The sequence below is a fragment of the Melanerpes formicivorus genome, unplaced genomic scaffold, assembly GCF_026170545.1.
Source record: "Melanerpes formicivorus ecotype bairdi unplaced genomic scaffold, bMelFor1.0.p_v2 SCAF_23, whole genome shotgun sequence".
Classification (NCBI taxonomy): Eukaryota; Metazoa; Chordata; class Aves; order Piciformes; family Picidae; genus Melanerpes; species Melanerpes formicivorus.
The window spans coordinates 2464829-2480235 of NW_027142375.1; the positions used below are offsets into that span (position 1 = coordinate 2464829).

The following is a 15407-nucleotide window of genomic DNA, read 5'->3' on the forward strand; positions in this document are numbered from 1 at the left end:
AGCTCAGCCAAACCCAACACACAGATGATTTGTCATAGTGTTTGGTGGTTGTTGTGGAATTTTTTCTACAGTAGCACCACAGCTTAGGAAGAAGAAAAAAACCAAACAGACAAAACCGAACCAACCAACCAAAAACCCCAAAAAACTTGAAGTAATTTCTCAAATGTTCTTAGCACACTTGAGGGCTCAGAAACATGCCAGTCTGATGTTACAAGCCTCATTGCAAGAAAGGAAGTAGGAAAGAAAAAGAAATCCTGTCTGAAGAGATACATTCAGGAGAGCTGAGAAATGGAACATTGACTGTATTTGCCAGAACACAGATTCAGAATATCTTGACCCAGCTACAAGCTGCCTACAGAGCTCTCCCCAGAATAGTAATAATTACATATGGGAAATGCTGTAGATTTCAGCCCATACTCATGAGGCACCCATCATCTTACATGGGGGTTTTAAAAGGCTTTTGTTCTGATAGTCCACTTGCTTTCTTGCAGTTATTCCTTCACAAAAGCAGATTTCAGAATGGAGAGAATCATAGAATTAGAATCATAGAATTGTCAGGGTTGGAAGGGACCTCAAGGATCATCTAGTTCCAACCCTGCTGCCATGGGCAAGGAATCCTCACACTACATCAAGTTGCTGAGAGTCACATCGAGCTTGGCCTTAAAAACCTCCAGGGATGAGGCTTCTACCACCTCCCTGGGCAACCTGTGCCAGTGTCTCACCACCCTCATGGGAAAGAACTTCTTCCTAACACCCAATCTGAATCTACTAATTTCTAGTTTTGTTCCATTCCCCCCAGTCCTATCACTCCCTGACAGCCTAAAAAGTCCCTCCCCAGCTTTCTTGTAGCCCCCTTCAGATACTGGAAGGCCACAATCAATGCCTGCTCCCAACTTGGTGTCATCTGCAAATTTACTGATGACAGACTCAATCCCCTCATCCAGATCATGAAAGAAGGGCAATGAGGCTGGTGAGAGAACTCGAGCACAAGCCCTGTGAGGAGAGGCTGGAGGAACTGGGATTGTTTAGCCTGGAGAAAAAGAGGCTCGGGGGAGACCTTATTGATCTCTACAACTACCTGAAGGGAGGATGTAGCCAGGAAGTGGTTGGTCTCTTCTCCCAGGCAACCAGCACCAGAACAAGAGGACACAGTCTCAAGCTGCACCAGGGGAAGTTTAGGATCAAGGTGAGGAGAAAGTTCTTCACTGAGAGAGTCGTTCACCATTGGGATGTGCTGCCCAGGGAGGTGGTGGAGTCACCATCCCTGGAGGTGCTCAAAAAAGGATTGGATGTGGCACTTGGTGCCATGGTTTAGTAGTCATGAGGTCTTGGGTGACAGGTTGGGCTTGATGATCTTTGAGGTCTTATCCAACCTTGGTGATTCGATGATTCTCTGCTCTTACTGGATTCAAACAAATTTTGCTTAATGTACTGTTTTCAATACAATGATATGCAGGTTTGTGTGACTACCTAAGCCATGAATAATGTTATGAATTTCTACTGGGTTTGTACCATATTTTTAAAGCTGTACATATTAAACATCTGTGACTGAGAGTCTTCATATGATTTAAGACAGTTTTGGAAAGATTTTTGAGTCATTTACATTTGTGATAGACGCTAGTGTTCCAACAACTCTCTTTAATCTGCAGTATCATGCAACACAAATCACAGCTTTGGGGTTTCTAAATACACTGCTTTTCAGAACTCAAATTGCTGAGAAAACACTTGGTTAAATACTATTTAGCAAGAGAGGGATATAGATACACAGAGAAAAAAGCTTAGGAACCATGATGAATTTTCCATCTCTCTTGACAGTGCAAACCATAGATAAAGTCTTCAGACAGGTGCATGTGGAGAGAGCAGGGTAATGGATGGCTATGTTGGTTTTGTTCCCACAGGCAGGCAAAGGAGTATGTTGCAGAAAAGCAGCTGAAACATATTGTTGCCAGACCCAACTACTGTTCATGCAAACTAACGGGCTGGGGGTGTTTAGCTTGGAGAAGAGGAGGCTCAGGGGAGACCTTATTGCTGTCTACAACTACCTGAAGGGAGCTTGCAGCCAGGTCGGGGTTGTTCTCTTCTCCCAGGCAACCAGCAACAGAACAAGTGGACACAGTCTCAAGCTGTGCCAGGGGAAGTTTAGGCTGGAGGCAAGGAGAAAGTTCTTCACAGAAAGAATAATTGGCCATTGGAATGTGCTGCCCAGGGAGGTGGTGGAGTCACTGCCCCTGGAGGTGTTCAAAAAAGGATTGGATGTGGCACTTGGAGCCATGGTTTAGTTGTCCTGAGGTGTTGGGTATTAGGTAATAGGTTGGACTTGATGATCTCTGAGGTCTTTTCCAACCTGGTTGATTCTATGATTCTATGATTCTCTGATTCTAAACCTTGATGCAATTGATGCAATAAATCAGGTAATATCCCTGCTCAGTCGAAATACTGTTAAAGAGGATTTCTTATGTATTCTGCTTAAATACACTGATGTTAAAAAAAAAAAAAAAAAGTACTTTCTATCAAATTCTTAATCATTTTAAGAGACATAAATAGTCACATTCTAAAATTAGGTTTACGCTATGATTGGATAGAAGAAGCAGAAGATTTATTTACAGGGGAACATTAGAGGTTTGCACACATCACAAAGGAAAGGAGATCTGAAAGTACACTCAGAGATCACTTCACACAAGTTATCAAAGAAGTAGAAGATATAGGAAACATCAAGTGGATAATAATTTTGATTTAATTTGAGAAGCCCTAGTTAGGTTCCCTCTTTGATCTCGTCCCCAAAGACATCACATCATGGGTTAGTGTCATTATTGTAGGCAGGACAGCGAATGGCTTGAAAGTAGCCCTGAAGAAAGGGACTTCGGGTGCTGGTGGATGAGAAGCTCAACATGAGCCAGCAGTGTGTGCTTGCAGCCCAGAGAATCAACCAGAGCCTGGGCTGCATCAAGAGAAGCATAGCCAGCAGGTTGAGGGAGCTGATTCTCCCACTCTACTCTGCTCTGGTGAGACCCCACCTGAAGTACTGTGTCCAGATCTAGAGCCTCTATTACAGGAAGGATCTGGAGGTGCTGGAATGTGTCCAGGGAAGGGACACAAGGATGAGCAGAGGGCTGGAGCTGCTCTGCTATGAGGACAGACTGAGAGAGTTGGGGCTGTTTAGTCTGGAGAAGAGAAGGCTCTGAGACCTTATTTTGTCCTTCTGGGGTCTGAAGGGGGCTACAAGAAAGCTGGGGAGGGACTTTTTAGGGTGTCAGGGAGTGATAGGACTAGGGGGAATGGAGCAAAAGTAGAAATGGGTAGATTCAGATGGGATGTTAGGAAGAAGTTCTTCCCCATGAGGGTGGTGAGAGACTGGTACAGGTTGCCCAGGGAGATGGTAGAAGCCTCATCCCTAGAGGTATTTAAGGTCATGCTGGATGTGTCTCTGAGCAACCTGATGTAGTGTGAGGTGTCCCTGCTCATGGCAGGGGGGTTGGAACTGTCTGATCCTTGAGGTCCCTTCCAACCCTGATCATTCTATGATTCTATGATCTTCTGTTCATGTGTTTGGAGGTTTTTAAAGGCTAAAGCAGTTAAACCTCTAGCAAGATGTTCTCTTTTCTCATAAGTTATTTAATTCAGATCAACACTCTTACAAGCACCTCATGTCAGGAGAGCACTTCCATGCATATTTTCATCACGCTTAAGCATGTGCTGACTCAGAAATTGAATATTTTTTTAGCTGCTAGGTTTATTCAAATTCCTCTGCTTAAAGGAAACTTTTGGCTTCTATCCTATTATGTTCCTCAAACTGATGTGAATACATCATCTCTCCTCTTTATTGTCCTATCTTTGCTCTCTCTGATAACACAGCTAAAAATGGAGGCCTTGTCAGATCCAAATAGGAGTTTATGAAAGTCATATGCAGCAAAGGAAGATTATTCTACATTCTGAGAGATTTATTAAAATCAATTCACACAGGCTCTTTTTCTCCAGACCATGATTACGGTTGTGATACCTCAATAAGCAATTACAGCTGAAGGGCTCAGCTCAGACAGATCTCTCTCCACTGCAGTTTTTGAGGCAATAACATCATACAAAAGCATTTTTCTCAGCACTTCTCAGCGACTTTTCTCACAGCACATAGGTCATCCGTCAAGATGTGCTTGTCAGAGCCTCAGTGCCACAATTCCCTGAAACATGCCTGAATTTCTTGTATGCTGTCAGTATTAACTAATTTCAATATAGTTATACATGTTCTGAGACATGTTCATTCAACATTTTAGCAGGCAAGGGACCACTGAGAAATGACTGTAGACACATGAGTTTTAAGTTTACTGCAGAGATTTAAATGCAGTGTGAGAATGGCCTGAAAATACTTCATAAACCTGTCTCCAGAAGGGAGGTTGTGGCCAGGTGGGGACTGGTCTCTTCTCCCAGGCAATCAGCACCAGAACAAGAGGACACAGTCTCAAGCTGCACCAGGAGAGGTTTAGGCTGGATGGTAGGCAGAAATTCTTCATAGAGAGAGTGATTGGCCATTGGAATGTGCTGCCTGGGAAGGTGGTGGAGTCACCATCACCAGAGGTGCTTAGGAAGAGACTGGATGGGGTGCTTGGTGCCATGGTGCAGTTGATTAGATGGTGTTGGATGATAGGTTGGACTCAATGATCTCAAAGTTCTCTTCCAACCAATTCAATTCAATTCAATTCAATTCAATTCAATTCAATTCAATTCAATTCAATTCAGTTCTATTCTATTCTATTCTATTCTATTCTATTCTATTCTATTCTATTCTATTCTATTCTATTCTATTCTATTCCATTCCATTCCATTCCATTCCATTCCATTCCATTCCATCCCATTCCATTCCATCCCATCCCATTCCATTCCATTCTAGAGTTTCAATCTTATGTCAGTAGTTTTTAAAATACAGTGATTCTCAGCTTGTGATCTGTGGTGGCTTTAGGCTATGCTTTTAAAATTTAGTTACAGATTTTGAGCAGAAAAGTAGAAAAATGTAAATAAATCAGTATTGGGTGTGAAATGGGAAACAAAGGATTATTCTAAGCAAATTCATTGGATAAATATCTGCCATAAACCAGGCTGTACCTAAACAATTCTTTTGTCTTTTCTGATCTCTCTGCTTGCTTTGCTTTGGAGAGACTTATCTGCTTATCAGCTGTCCTAGGCTGCATTGTTTAGCTAAGTCTAACCCACTGCTTTCTCTCCATTCTTTTTCTCTCTTAGGACAGGGGGATGGAGGGTGGGGGGGAGCAGTGGAACAGCTTCCCTGGTCTCTGACCAGAGGAATTTTCATGTTGTTTGCCAATTGTAAATATCTGTATCATATTGTTAATACTGTATATTTCGTACATATTCCTTGAATGTCATTGTAGTGTGCTGGTTTTGCTTGTAAATACAGCTTCATTTGCTGCTAACTGAGTTGGTCTGGCAAAGTTAATGCTGGGGGTGGGAAACTTCAACCCACCACAGTGGTCCATAGGTCTTCTAAGTGTTTGTGAAAGGTAATAGAATGAAGAAAAAAATATGAAAAAGGCATATCATTAGCAACACTACAGTCATTTCAGGGCACAGCCTTACATTAGAAAGGTTTTAGACATCCACAGGGTGAAAGAATGGTTTTGAACCCTTTTTGAAGTCAAAGGTGCCTTCTGAGTGAGAGCAGGACTGATTGAATCAATTTAAAGTGGGGGAAAAAAAAAAAGAAAAAAAGAGAAAGAAATAAAAGGAAAGAAAAAAGGTGATCTGAAGTTCAGATAAAATCTCAAACTATACAGCTAAAGTTGATTGCCATCATGAAGCACAGAATTTCAGGGCTTGGAAGGGACCTCAAAAGATCCCCTAGCCCGACTCCCCTGCCAGAGCAGGATCACCTACACCAGATTACACAGCAATGATTATTTCCTGTTCTATATTATCCACCCTGTGAAAACCCTCAAATATGTATTAAAAAACCCAGAGATCCTTACCAATGATAAAAAGGATTTCCACTGCAATGTCACTGACAGTTGTGCTTCGAGTTGTGGACAGCTCATCGTGGCCGATAAAGCAAACGTTGTAAGGTACAGTCACAGCAACATAAAACGTTGCCAGTAAAATAAGCCAGTCCCAGCCAGCTTTGAAAGTGCTAAAATGCAACAGTATGAACTTGGATTTTTTTGCATCTGAAACTTTGTATTCTGGAAATGCTGGTTTATCTACAAAAACATTCTGAAAAAGAGAGGGGAAAGAAAGCTGAAATGAGGCAAAACAGTAATTTGATCACACAGTCATGCTTCTTTCAAGGCAGCCATTAGGTGGTTTTACATAGAAACCAAACATCATGAAATATGAGACAGTGACATGCAGCTAAGAAGCAAGGTTATTTCTTTGTTTCCAGTGCAGTGCCATCCACTCATTTGGACAGATGGACCTGTTGATGGAATTACTTTTGTCAACGTTGGGGCAGGAGGAGAGTTAATAACAAACCTAAGATTCAGTTATAAGAAATTTTATAATGTCTCCTTCCTGGTGTTAAATGAATGTCTGCTTACAGTACAGACACTGCAGCACTGTCTTGCTATAGAAACTGCAACAAATATCACAGTAAGCAGCACTGCACTTCCGTGAGCTCGTTACTCCTTTCATCAGGTAAAATTACAACTAAGACATTTGTCAGTGTCTCATTGACATAAAAATTGATTGATTTATTTTTTCAATGAAAGACAGTAAGTGCAAAGAGTGCCATTTTTGCAGAAGAGAGGAATGAAACCTACATTGTTAATTTTTAATTTGTTTTTCTCCCTGCGTTGCAGATGTCCAGATATATGATACAGGACAGCGCGACTCCGTCTTCGCGCCGACTCAAAATGCGACCCTGCTCTTCCTCTTCCTTTCCATTTTTCTGCAGAAGTCAAGAGAGAGTCCATTACACATCAGGAGATAGCACTTTAATCTTCAGGAGATGAATTACTGACATTTTAGACTCTGGTGGAAATAGGGAGCCTGGAGAAGAGGAGGCGCAGAGGAGACCTTATTGCTCTCTACAACTACCTGAAGGGAGGTTGTGTCCAGGTGGGGACTGGTCTTTTCTCCCAGGCAACCAGCATCAGAACAAGAGGACACAGTCTCAAGATGAACCAGAGGAGGTTTAGGCTGGATGTTAGGAAGAAATTCTACACAGTAAGAGTAATTGCCCATTGGAATGGGCTGCCTGGGGAGGTGGTGGAGTCACCGTCACTGGAGGTGTTTAGGGAGAGACTGGAAGGGGTGCTTGGTGCCATGTAGTTGATTACATAGTGTTGGGTGATAGGTTGGACTTATGATCTCAAAGGTCTCTTCCAACCTGGTTAATTCTATTATTCTATTCTATTCTATTCTATTCTATTCTGTTCTGTTCTGTTCTGTTCTGTTCTGTTCTGTTCCGTCCCGTCCCGTTCCGTCCCGTCCCGTCCCGTCCCATCCCATCCCATCCCATCCCATCCCATCCCATCCCATCCTATCCTATCCTATCCTATCCTATCCTATCCTATCCTATCCTATCCTATCCTATCCTATCCTATCCTATCCGGCATACAGACCTTTTTAAGTTTTGCTTAATCTTTCACAGTCAAGAAAACAAAATCTCTCTCAGAAGCAACCAATTATAAGATATGATTTCAGAGACAGGAAAAACATACTCTTTACTATTCAGAAAATGAAATAGTGACCAGAGGCAAGCATGGCTTGGACTAAGCACTTAAAATGTCTTTAAGGTGTTCCTGTTCTCTTTTATTGAGGGAATGAAAATCCAAAGAAAAGAAGAAAACAGAGTCTCTTGCTTTTAAAAACACAGCTTCTGATTTATTCCAGGTGTCCCTTATGTCAGAATATGCTAATTTCCAAGCTTGCTCATTAGCAATATCCAATTCCTATATTTATGCATTTAGATTTCTTTTCCCACCACATGGTCACTGGCATAATCACTTGACACATTCTTTGATGACATGAAATCTATTCAGAGTCAAGACTGAGCACTGTTTTGGAAAGTCTATTCAGATGTCTGTAATTGTCAATCATAGAATCAAATTTTGTTCTTGCTTATACAGCACTAAATGCAAAGTAACTCCCTTGACTCTGATGGAATTACAGTGAATTGGTGCCAGAGTCAATGAAAGCAGACATTTTGTGATGTGTCAGGATTAAGAAAAAAAGGAATTATGGGAATAAAGAAGCTGTCTGTCACACAGGTTTAATTAAACTAAATTCAATGCATACAAATTAAGGGGGGAAAAATTAAATTAGCAGACCTAGAAATTATGAACAAGCAAAGGAAGAAAGATTTGAATTACAGAAGACTGATATAATTTTGGCTCTACAACAAAATGAAGCAAACCCCCCCAAAAAAAAACCAAGTCCAAAACAAAACTTCTCAGTGAAGGATGTTTCACATAATTCATCTAAAAGCTCTCTCCAGTTGATTTTTTTTTTACATGTCAGTAAAAAGAAGAGAAGGATGGGGGGAATATATTAAAAATGGAAGGACAAACTTGCACTGCAAAATGGAATGGCTTCTTGAAAGATGAAGGAGGAAGATGGAGAAGCTTTGTATTTCCCCTTCTCCAGCTTCAGTGCCTACATGAGCTATGCATGCCAGCTACAAAGAAGCAAGTAAACCAAAAGAATCACAGAATGTTAGGGGCTGGAAGGCACCTCAAGAAAGCTCATCCAGCCCAAGCCCCCTGCCAGAGCAGGATCACCTACACCGAATCACACAGGAATGCATCCAGACAGGTCTCCACAACCTCCACAACCCTCCTGGGCAGCCTGTTCCAGTCTTCTGTCACTCTCACAGTGAAAAACATTTTCTTCATGTTTCCAGGGAACTTCCTATCCCTCAACATCCACCATTGCCCCTTGTGCTGTGACTGGGCATCTTTACAAACATGAAGAGGAAGTTTTACGCAGAGAGAGTGATTGCCCATTGGAATGGGCTGCCTGGGGAGGTGGTGGAGTCACCATCACTGGAGGTGTTCAGGAGGAGACTTAATAGGGTGCTTGGTGCCATGGGTTAGTTGATTAGGTGGTGTTGGGTGATAGGTGGACACGATGATCTTGAAGGTCTCTTCCAACCTGCTCTGGTCTAGTCTATACTATACTATACTATACTATACTATACTATACTATACTATACTATACTATACTATACTATACTATACCATACCATACTATACTATACTATACTATACTATACTATACTATACTATACTATACTATACTATACCATACCATACCATACCATACCATACCATACCATACTATACTATACTATACCATACCATACTATACTATACTATACTATACTATACTATACTATACTATACTATACCATACCATACCATACCATACTATACTATACTATACTATACTATACTATACTATTCTCCTCCTCCCCAAGCTAAAGAACCCTCAGCTCCCTCGGGCTGTCCTCATAAGGGAACTGTTTCAGAGAACACGCAGCTAAATGAACTTTGGTTTTGAAAGTTTTCATCTCTCCATCATCAAACCATTGAAAACTCAAACCAAATTCCAAAAGGGTTCTTAAATTATGGATGAGAGCAAAGGGCTTATCTTTTTTTTTTTTGCCATACTGTTATTACAGATCACTATTCTGAAGGAAACAAGTTATATTTTTTATAAACTCCTAGGTGTTTATTTCTGCTTCTTAAAAAAAAAAACAAACAAAAACCAACAAGCAAAAACCAACCAAAAAAACCCAAACCAAACCACCAACAACAAAAAGCAGACTTGCTTATGTCTTTCATGGGCTGTTCATTCTGGAGAAGAGAAGGCTCCAAGGAGACCTTATTGTGGCCTTCCAGTATCTGTAGGAGGCTACAAGAAAGCTGGGGAGGGACTTTTGAGGGTGTCAGGGAGTGATAGGACTGGGAGGAATGGAGCAAAACTAGAAATGGGTAGATTCAGATTGGATGTTAGGAAGAAGTTGTTCCCCATGAGGGTGGTGAGACACTGGCACAGGTTGCCCAGGGAGGGGGTGGAAGCCTCATCCCTGGAGGTTTTTAAGGCCAGGCTGGATGTGTCTCTGAGCAACCTGCTGTAGTGTGAAGTGTCCCTGGCCTTGGCAGGGGGCTTGGAATTAGATGATCCTTGAGGTCCCTTCCAACCCTAACAATTCTACTATTCTATGACTGATCTTACTATGAATTTATGATAAGAGATCCAACCATAAGCATGAAGTCACTTTAGTCACTTTAAATACAGTCACTGGGGTTAGTTTTTGTTCTGTGATGGAAACCAAAAGCCTTTCATATTTCCCTAAATATCATGCAAAGTAATTGTTATGAAAAATTGCCATATTTTGAGGTCTTTCCTGATACTTCTACACATTCCTTCCTGTGTAATGAAAATCCCTTCCCACAATATCCCCTCCCAAAAAAAGATGTTTTGCAATTTAGTTTTAGCTTCCCTCTTCTCTCACCAGAAAAGAGGTGATATGTTTCTTAACTTTTCGTAACTGTTCTTTTTGTCTTTTGTTGCTATTTTTTCTTTCAAAACAAAGTCACATATGGAACCCCAACCATCACACATGATAAGCTCAGAATCCTTTTCTGAGAAAAAAAACTAACCATACCTCTTTGCCAACCTTAACATTAGTCTCATTAATAGCATAATATCTCTTACAATCTTATACGAGAAGGTTACAGCCTAAAAAGCATGTTCTCATTCCTCAGATAAGGGATGGTACCTTTAAAACCTTGAAATGCAGAAGAAAGCCTTTAGTCATCAAAGGGGAGAGAAATCTTATACTGTTCTTTCAGTCATAAAGTTCAGGTGGTAACAAGTAAAGATTTCTTGAGACCTTCCTGAGATGAAGCTAATGTGAAGGACAAATGCTCAAGACGTGGACAAGAGAGCCCTTTGCAGGCTGTAATTGTGCATGTCTAGAACCTTCCTTAGAAACTAAATCCAGCACACACAAGCAGAACCACCATAATCTTCTTGTACAGCAGACTCAAGCTGTCTATGCTGAGTAACCAGGACATGACCCACAAGCGTTATGCTCACTCCACAGCAGACAGCCTGTAGCTAATGAGACTGTGAAATGCATCTCTTTGCAAATTCCAGAGTGCACCTGCTCTGGCCAGAAAGGTTGTATGTTATTGACAAAAACATGTCTCACTCTTGATTATTTTCCCTTGTGTGATCCTGTAGTTACTATCTATTACACAAAGTTTTGCAATGATGCTAGGATAAAGTTGAGAAAATCTGTCCTAAGGTAACAGTTTTTGGATCACAGAATTAACCAGGTTGGAAAAAATCTTCAGAATCATCAACTCCAACCTATCACTCAACACCATCTAATTAACTAAACCATGGCACTAAGTGCCTCAACCAGTCTTATTTTAAACACTTCCAGTGATGGTGACTCCACCACCTCCTCAGGCAGTCCATTCCATTGGCCAGTCTCTCCTTCTGGGAAGAATTTCTTCCTAACGTCTAGCCTAGACCTCCCCTGGCACAGCTTGAGGCTGTGTCTTCTCCTTCTGTCACTGGTTGCCTGGGAGTATAGACCAAACCTCACCTGGCTACAACCTCCCTTCATGTAGTTGTAGACAGCAATAAGGTCTCCTCTGAGCCTCCTCTTCTCTGGGCTAAACATCCCCAGCCCCTTAGCCTCTCCTCATAAGGCTTTTGCTCAAGACCCCTCTGCAGCCTTGTTGTCCTTCTCTGGACATGTTCCAGCATTTCCATATCTTTCTTCAATAGTCACACTTCTGATGCTGTATATTCTTCTCACAGAAAAACCTCTTTCAGGCATGCTGAAATCAGGTTCACAGAAGGAGTGTCTGAAAAGGTCTTTTACAAAAGGTACCTCGTAAAATTCAGTAAGTAAATAAATTAAAGCCTGGTGTATTAAAACATTTAATTGTGGGGAGAAAGTACCCTGTGCCCTGGTTTCCCTGCTTACAGGCTGCAAGGGGCTATGTAAATGAAATGTACAAATTAGAACCTTGGCAGATTATCTTTCCATGTACTATGTTGTTATGTGGTCTTGAAGTCTCTGTATTGAAAAGTGCATGAGATAGAGAGTTTACACAGGTGTGAGCAAAACTGATCAATGTTGTTGCAATTGACACAAACCTTCCTTTTTGTCTTCTGCAGCAATCTTCACTTTCATGTCTGTTATATCTTTGAAAGAGGCCAAAAAGAGGACTACATCTCCTTTCTCATTCTTTATAGGAACAATATCCAGTAGGCACCAGAATGAAGACCCTGCAAGGATAAAGAACAAATTTAATTCAAACAGCTGTCTTTCAGCAGAGAGAGAGTGGGGTGGGAAAAAGAGAGTAAACTATTAAATGTACAACTAATGTAATTCTAAAATGAAGAGCTGTGCTATTTAAAAGGTCAGTAATTGAGGAATCACAGAGGTTCAGCTCATGTAAATCTCTTCTCATCACTAGCTGAAGCTCAGTAATACTGCTTTCTCTAGAAAATGAAATGAAATAAAATAAAATAAAATAAAACAAAATGTAATGAAGCTGCTGACTCCTCTGAAGCCATGCTTGCCTTTGAACTCCCAACTGAAGTTGCTTATTTCACTGGAATATCTTTCATTTTGTTGATGTGACATCCGAAGCTTCCACGTGTACCATGGAATCATTCTGCCTCAATCATCAAGGTCCATGAGGATGATCAGAGGGCTGGAGCACCTCTCCCATGCGGAAAGACTGAAAGAGTTGGGGCTGTTCAGTCTGGAGAAGAGAAGGCTCCAAGGAGACCTTATTGTTGTTGGTTTGGTTGTGGTTTTTGTTTGTTTGTTTGTATGAGAGAGTGGTGTACTCTGCTCTGGTTAGCCACACCTTGAGTACTGTGTCCAGTTCTGGGCCCCTCAGTTTAGGAAGGACATGGAGACACTTGAATGTGTCCAGAGAAGGGCAACAGGGCTGGGGAGAGGTCTGGAGTGCAGCCCTATGAGGAGCAGCTGAGGGAGCTGGGGTTATTTAGCCTGGAGAAGAGGAGGCTCAGGGGAGACCTTATTACTGCCTACAACTACCTGAAGAGAGGTTGTAGCCAGGAAGGGGTTGGTCTCTTCTCCCAGGCAATCAGCACTAGAACAAGAGGACACAGTCTCAAGCTGCACCAGGGGAAGTTTAGGCTGGAGGTGAGGAGAAAGTTCTTCACTGAGAGAGTCATTCACCCTTTGAATGTGCTGCCCAGGTTGGTGGTGGAGTCACCGTCCCTGGAGGTGTTCAAGAGGGGATTGGATGTGGCACTTGGTGACATGGTTTAGTCATAAGGTCTGTGGTGACTTGGACTTGATGATCTTTGAGGTCTCTTCCAACCTTGGTGATTCTGTGATTCTGTGATTTGGTTTGGTTGTTTATTTTGTTCTTGGTTTGGTTGGTGGTTTGCTTATTCAATTGGTTTGTTTTTTTGTTTGGTTGGTTTTGTTTCCTTTGCTATGATAAGAGCAAATGAATAGGAAGTATTCTTCAGGACTTGAGGCAATGATCCATTTTAGGTCAGGACTAAGTCAATATACTCTTGCACTCTGTCAAGAACAGAAGTGTGCTGCCTTCCACTATTGAGGAGCATTCTTGGAAAGAACACACTGATTGCAAGCAATCCATTACACAGCTTTTGCTGAAAGCCAACATCATATAGCTCTATAAGGCAAATTAACAATTTTCTACTCATCAAGAAGAAGTAGTGCCCTGTTTTGTTACAGTTCTTTTGAGTGCAGTCATCTGTGAGACAGAAATTCTTCCCCTGCTTCAGATGTTGCATACAAAGATCTTCTGTATTGTTAAGAATTGCCTATCAAATACATTTCTTTTGGAGGTTTATTTATATATGGTCTCTTTATTGCTCCAAGCCAACACTCTTGGAGAAAGTCTAATGTTAGGGGTTTTATTTTTGCATTATGAACCAAAGGTTCCAAAGATATTTTAATATCCTAAAGGCTAATATAAGCACATCACTGGGAAGGAGAAAAGACATCGAATGAAGCATAACCTTATCACAAAGTAATTTGACTATGGTCCACCTTTATATATATGGATATAGATAGAGATATAGACAGAGAGAGAGAGAGAGGTGAGAGAGAGACATAGATATAGAGACAGAGATAGAGATAGAGGTGAGAGAGAGAGACATTTAGAGATAGAGATATAGAGATAGAGACAGAGACAGAGACAGAGACAGAGATAGAGATAGAGATAGAGGTAGAGATATAGATAGAGAGAGAGATAGAGGTAGAGATAGAGAGAGAGAGAGGGAGAGAGATGAGATAGAGATGAGGTAGAGATGAGAGAGAGAGGTAGAGATAGAGATAGAGAGATAGAGATAGAGATGAGATAGAGATAGATGAGAGAGAGAGAGACATAGAGACAGAGATAGTTATAGAGATAGAGGTGAGAGAGAGATAGACATACAGAGATAGAGATAGACATATAGAGATATAGACAGATAGAGATGATAGAGATGAGAGAGATAGAGATGAGAGAGAGAGATAGACATAGATATAGAGATAGACATAGACATAGATAAAGAGATAGAAATGAGAGAGAGAGAGAGAAAGGTAGTACTTTATGGTCACTCTCTTAACTAGCCTTTCTTTCTTTCTCTCATCCTCCAGACTGAAACACCCTCAGAAATAATCATCCCTAGAAAATAAGACCTGCTTAAACCAAGCCTCAGACTCAGGCCATTGGCCCTGTTGATGAGCTATGCCTACTCACCATACAATCACACTTCTGTCGTGACCACACCAGACAAAGCCAATGAAATACCAAGAATGCAAATCTTTGGTGGATAATTAGGTTTTGCAGAGGTGGCATAGTACAGAGATGGAATGGGGTTCTTGACAGCTAGTGCATTTGATGCTGGAATAAAATAGTTAACTTTGGCACCCATCTCAACACATTTTTAACGGAACTGTTCTGCAGTGTCTTCTTAGCCATATAGACTCCATTCATTACTTAGCAGCAGTGATACTGGTGCAAAGTTATTGTTCTCCTTTTGCTCTTGACAATCTGGGAGTAGTTTTGTCCAGGCTGACAAGCCTAAGCCTTCCTCTTTTTGTCACGTGTCAACTGTCAGGGGCTGTTTTCACTTTCTCAGGAGTTTGATTGAAACACCACTTTCCAGACAGGCACTGAGACAACTTGTATTGCTCCTTCCATCAGGCAAAGGGTAGGAAATAACAAATGAAGCAGCAAATCTGCACCTCTCTGTAGTGAGGAGAGGGATTGACATTCAGGGCTCCATGAAAGAGTTGTACAGATTAAACAAATATAATGCTTCTTAGTCTAAGAAACCAAGTACTTGAAGGGAAAAAAAGAAAATGGAATGCCTTGCACATTAGATATACAAGTCTTGTGGCACAAAACAATCATGGAATTGTTAGGGTTGGAAGGGAT

At 41.3% G+C, this 15407-nt stretch overlaps 1 protein-coding gene across 2 annotated transcripts in view; it reads right to left on the reverse strand.

Annotated features, from left to right (window-relative positions):
• The window catches only part of KCNH8 (potassium voltage-gated channel subfamily H member 8), a 154602-nt gene that overhangs the window by 74471 nt on the left and 64724 nt on the right, over positions 1 to 15407 (reverse strand). For both annotated transcript variants that reach the window (XM_068152531.1, XM_068152532.1), the window contains exons 3-5: positions 12124 to 12255; positions 6759 to 6886; positions 5973 to 6213 (exon numbers count right to left, since the gene is read on the reverse strand). In XM_068152531.1, the coding sequence (XP_068008632.1) occupies positions 5973 to 6213; positions 6759 to 6886; positions 12124 to 12255 (501 nt within the window). The remainder of the gene's footprint in view (positions 1 to 5972; positions 6214 to 6758; positions 6887 to 12123; positions 12256 to 15407) is intronic.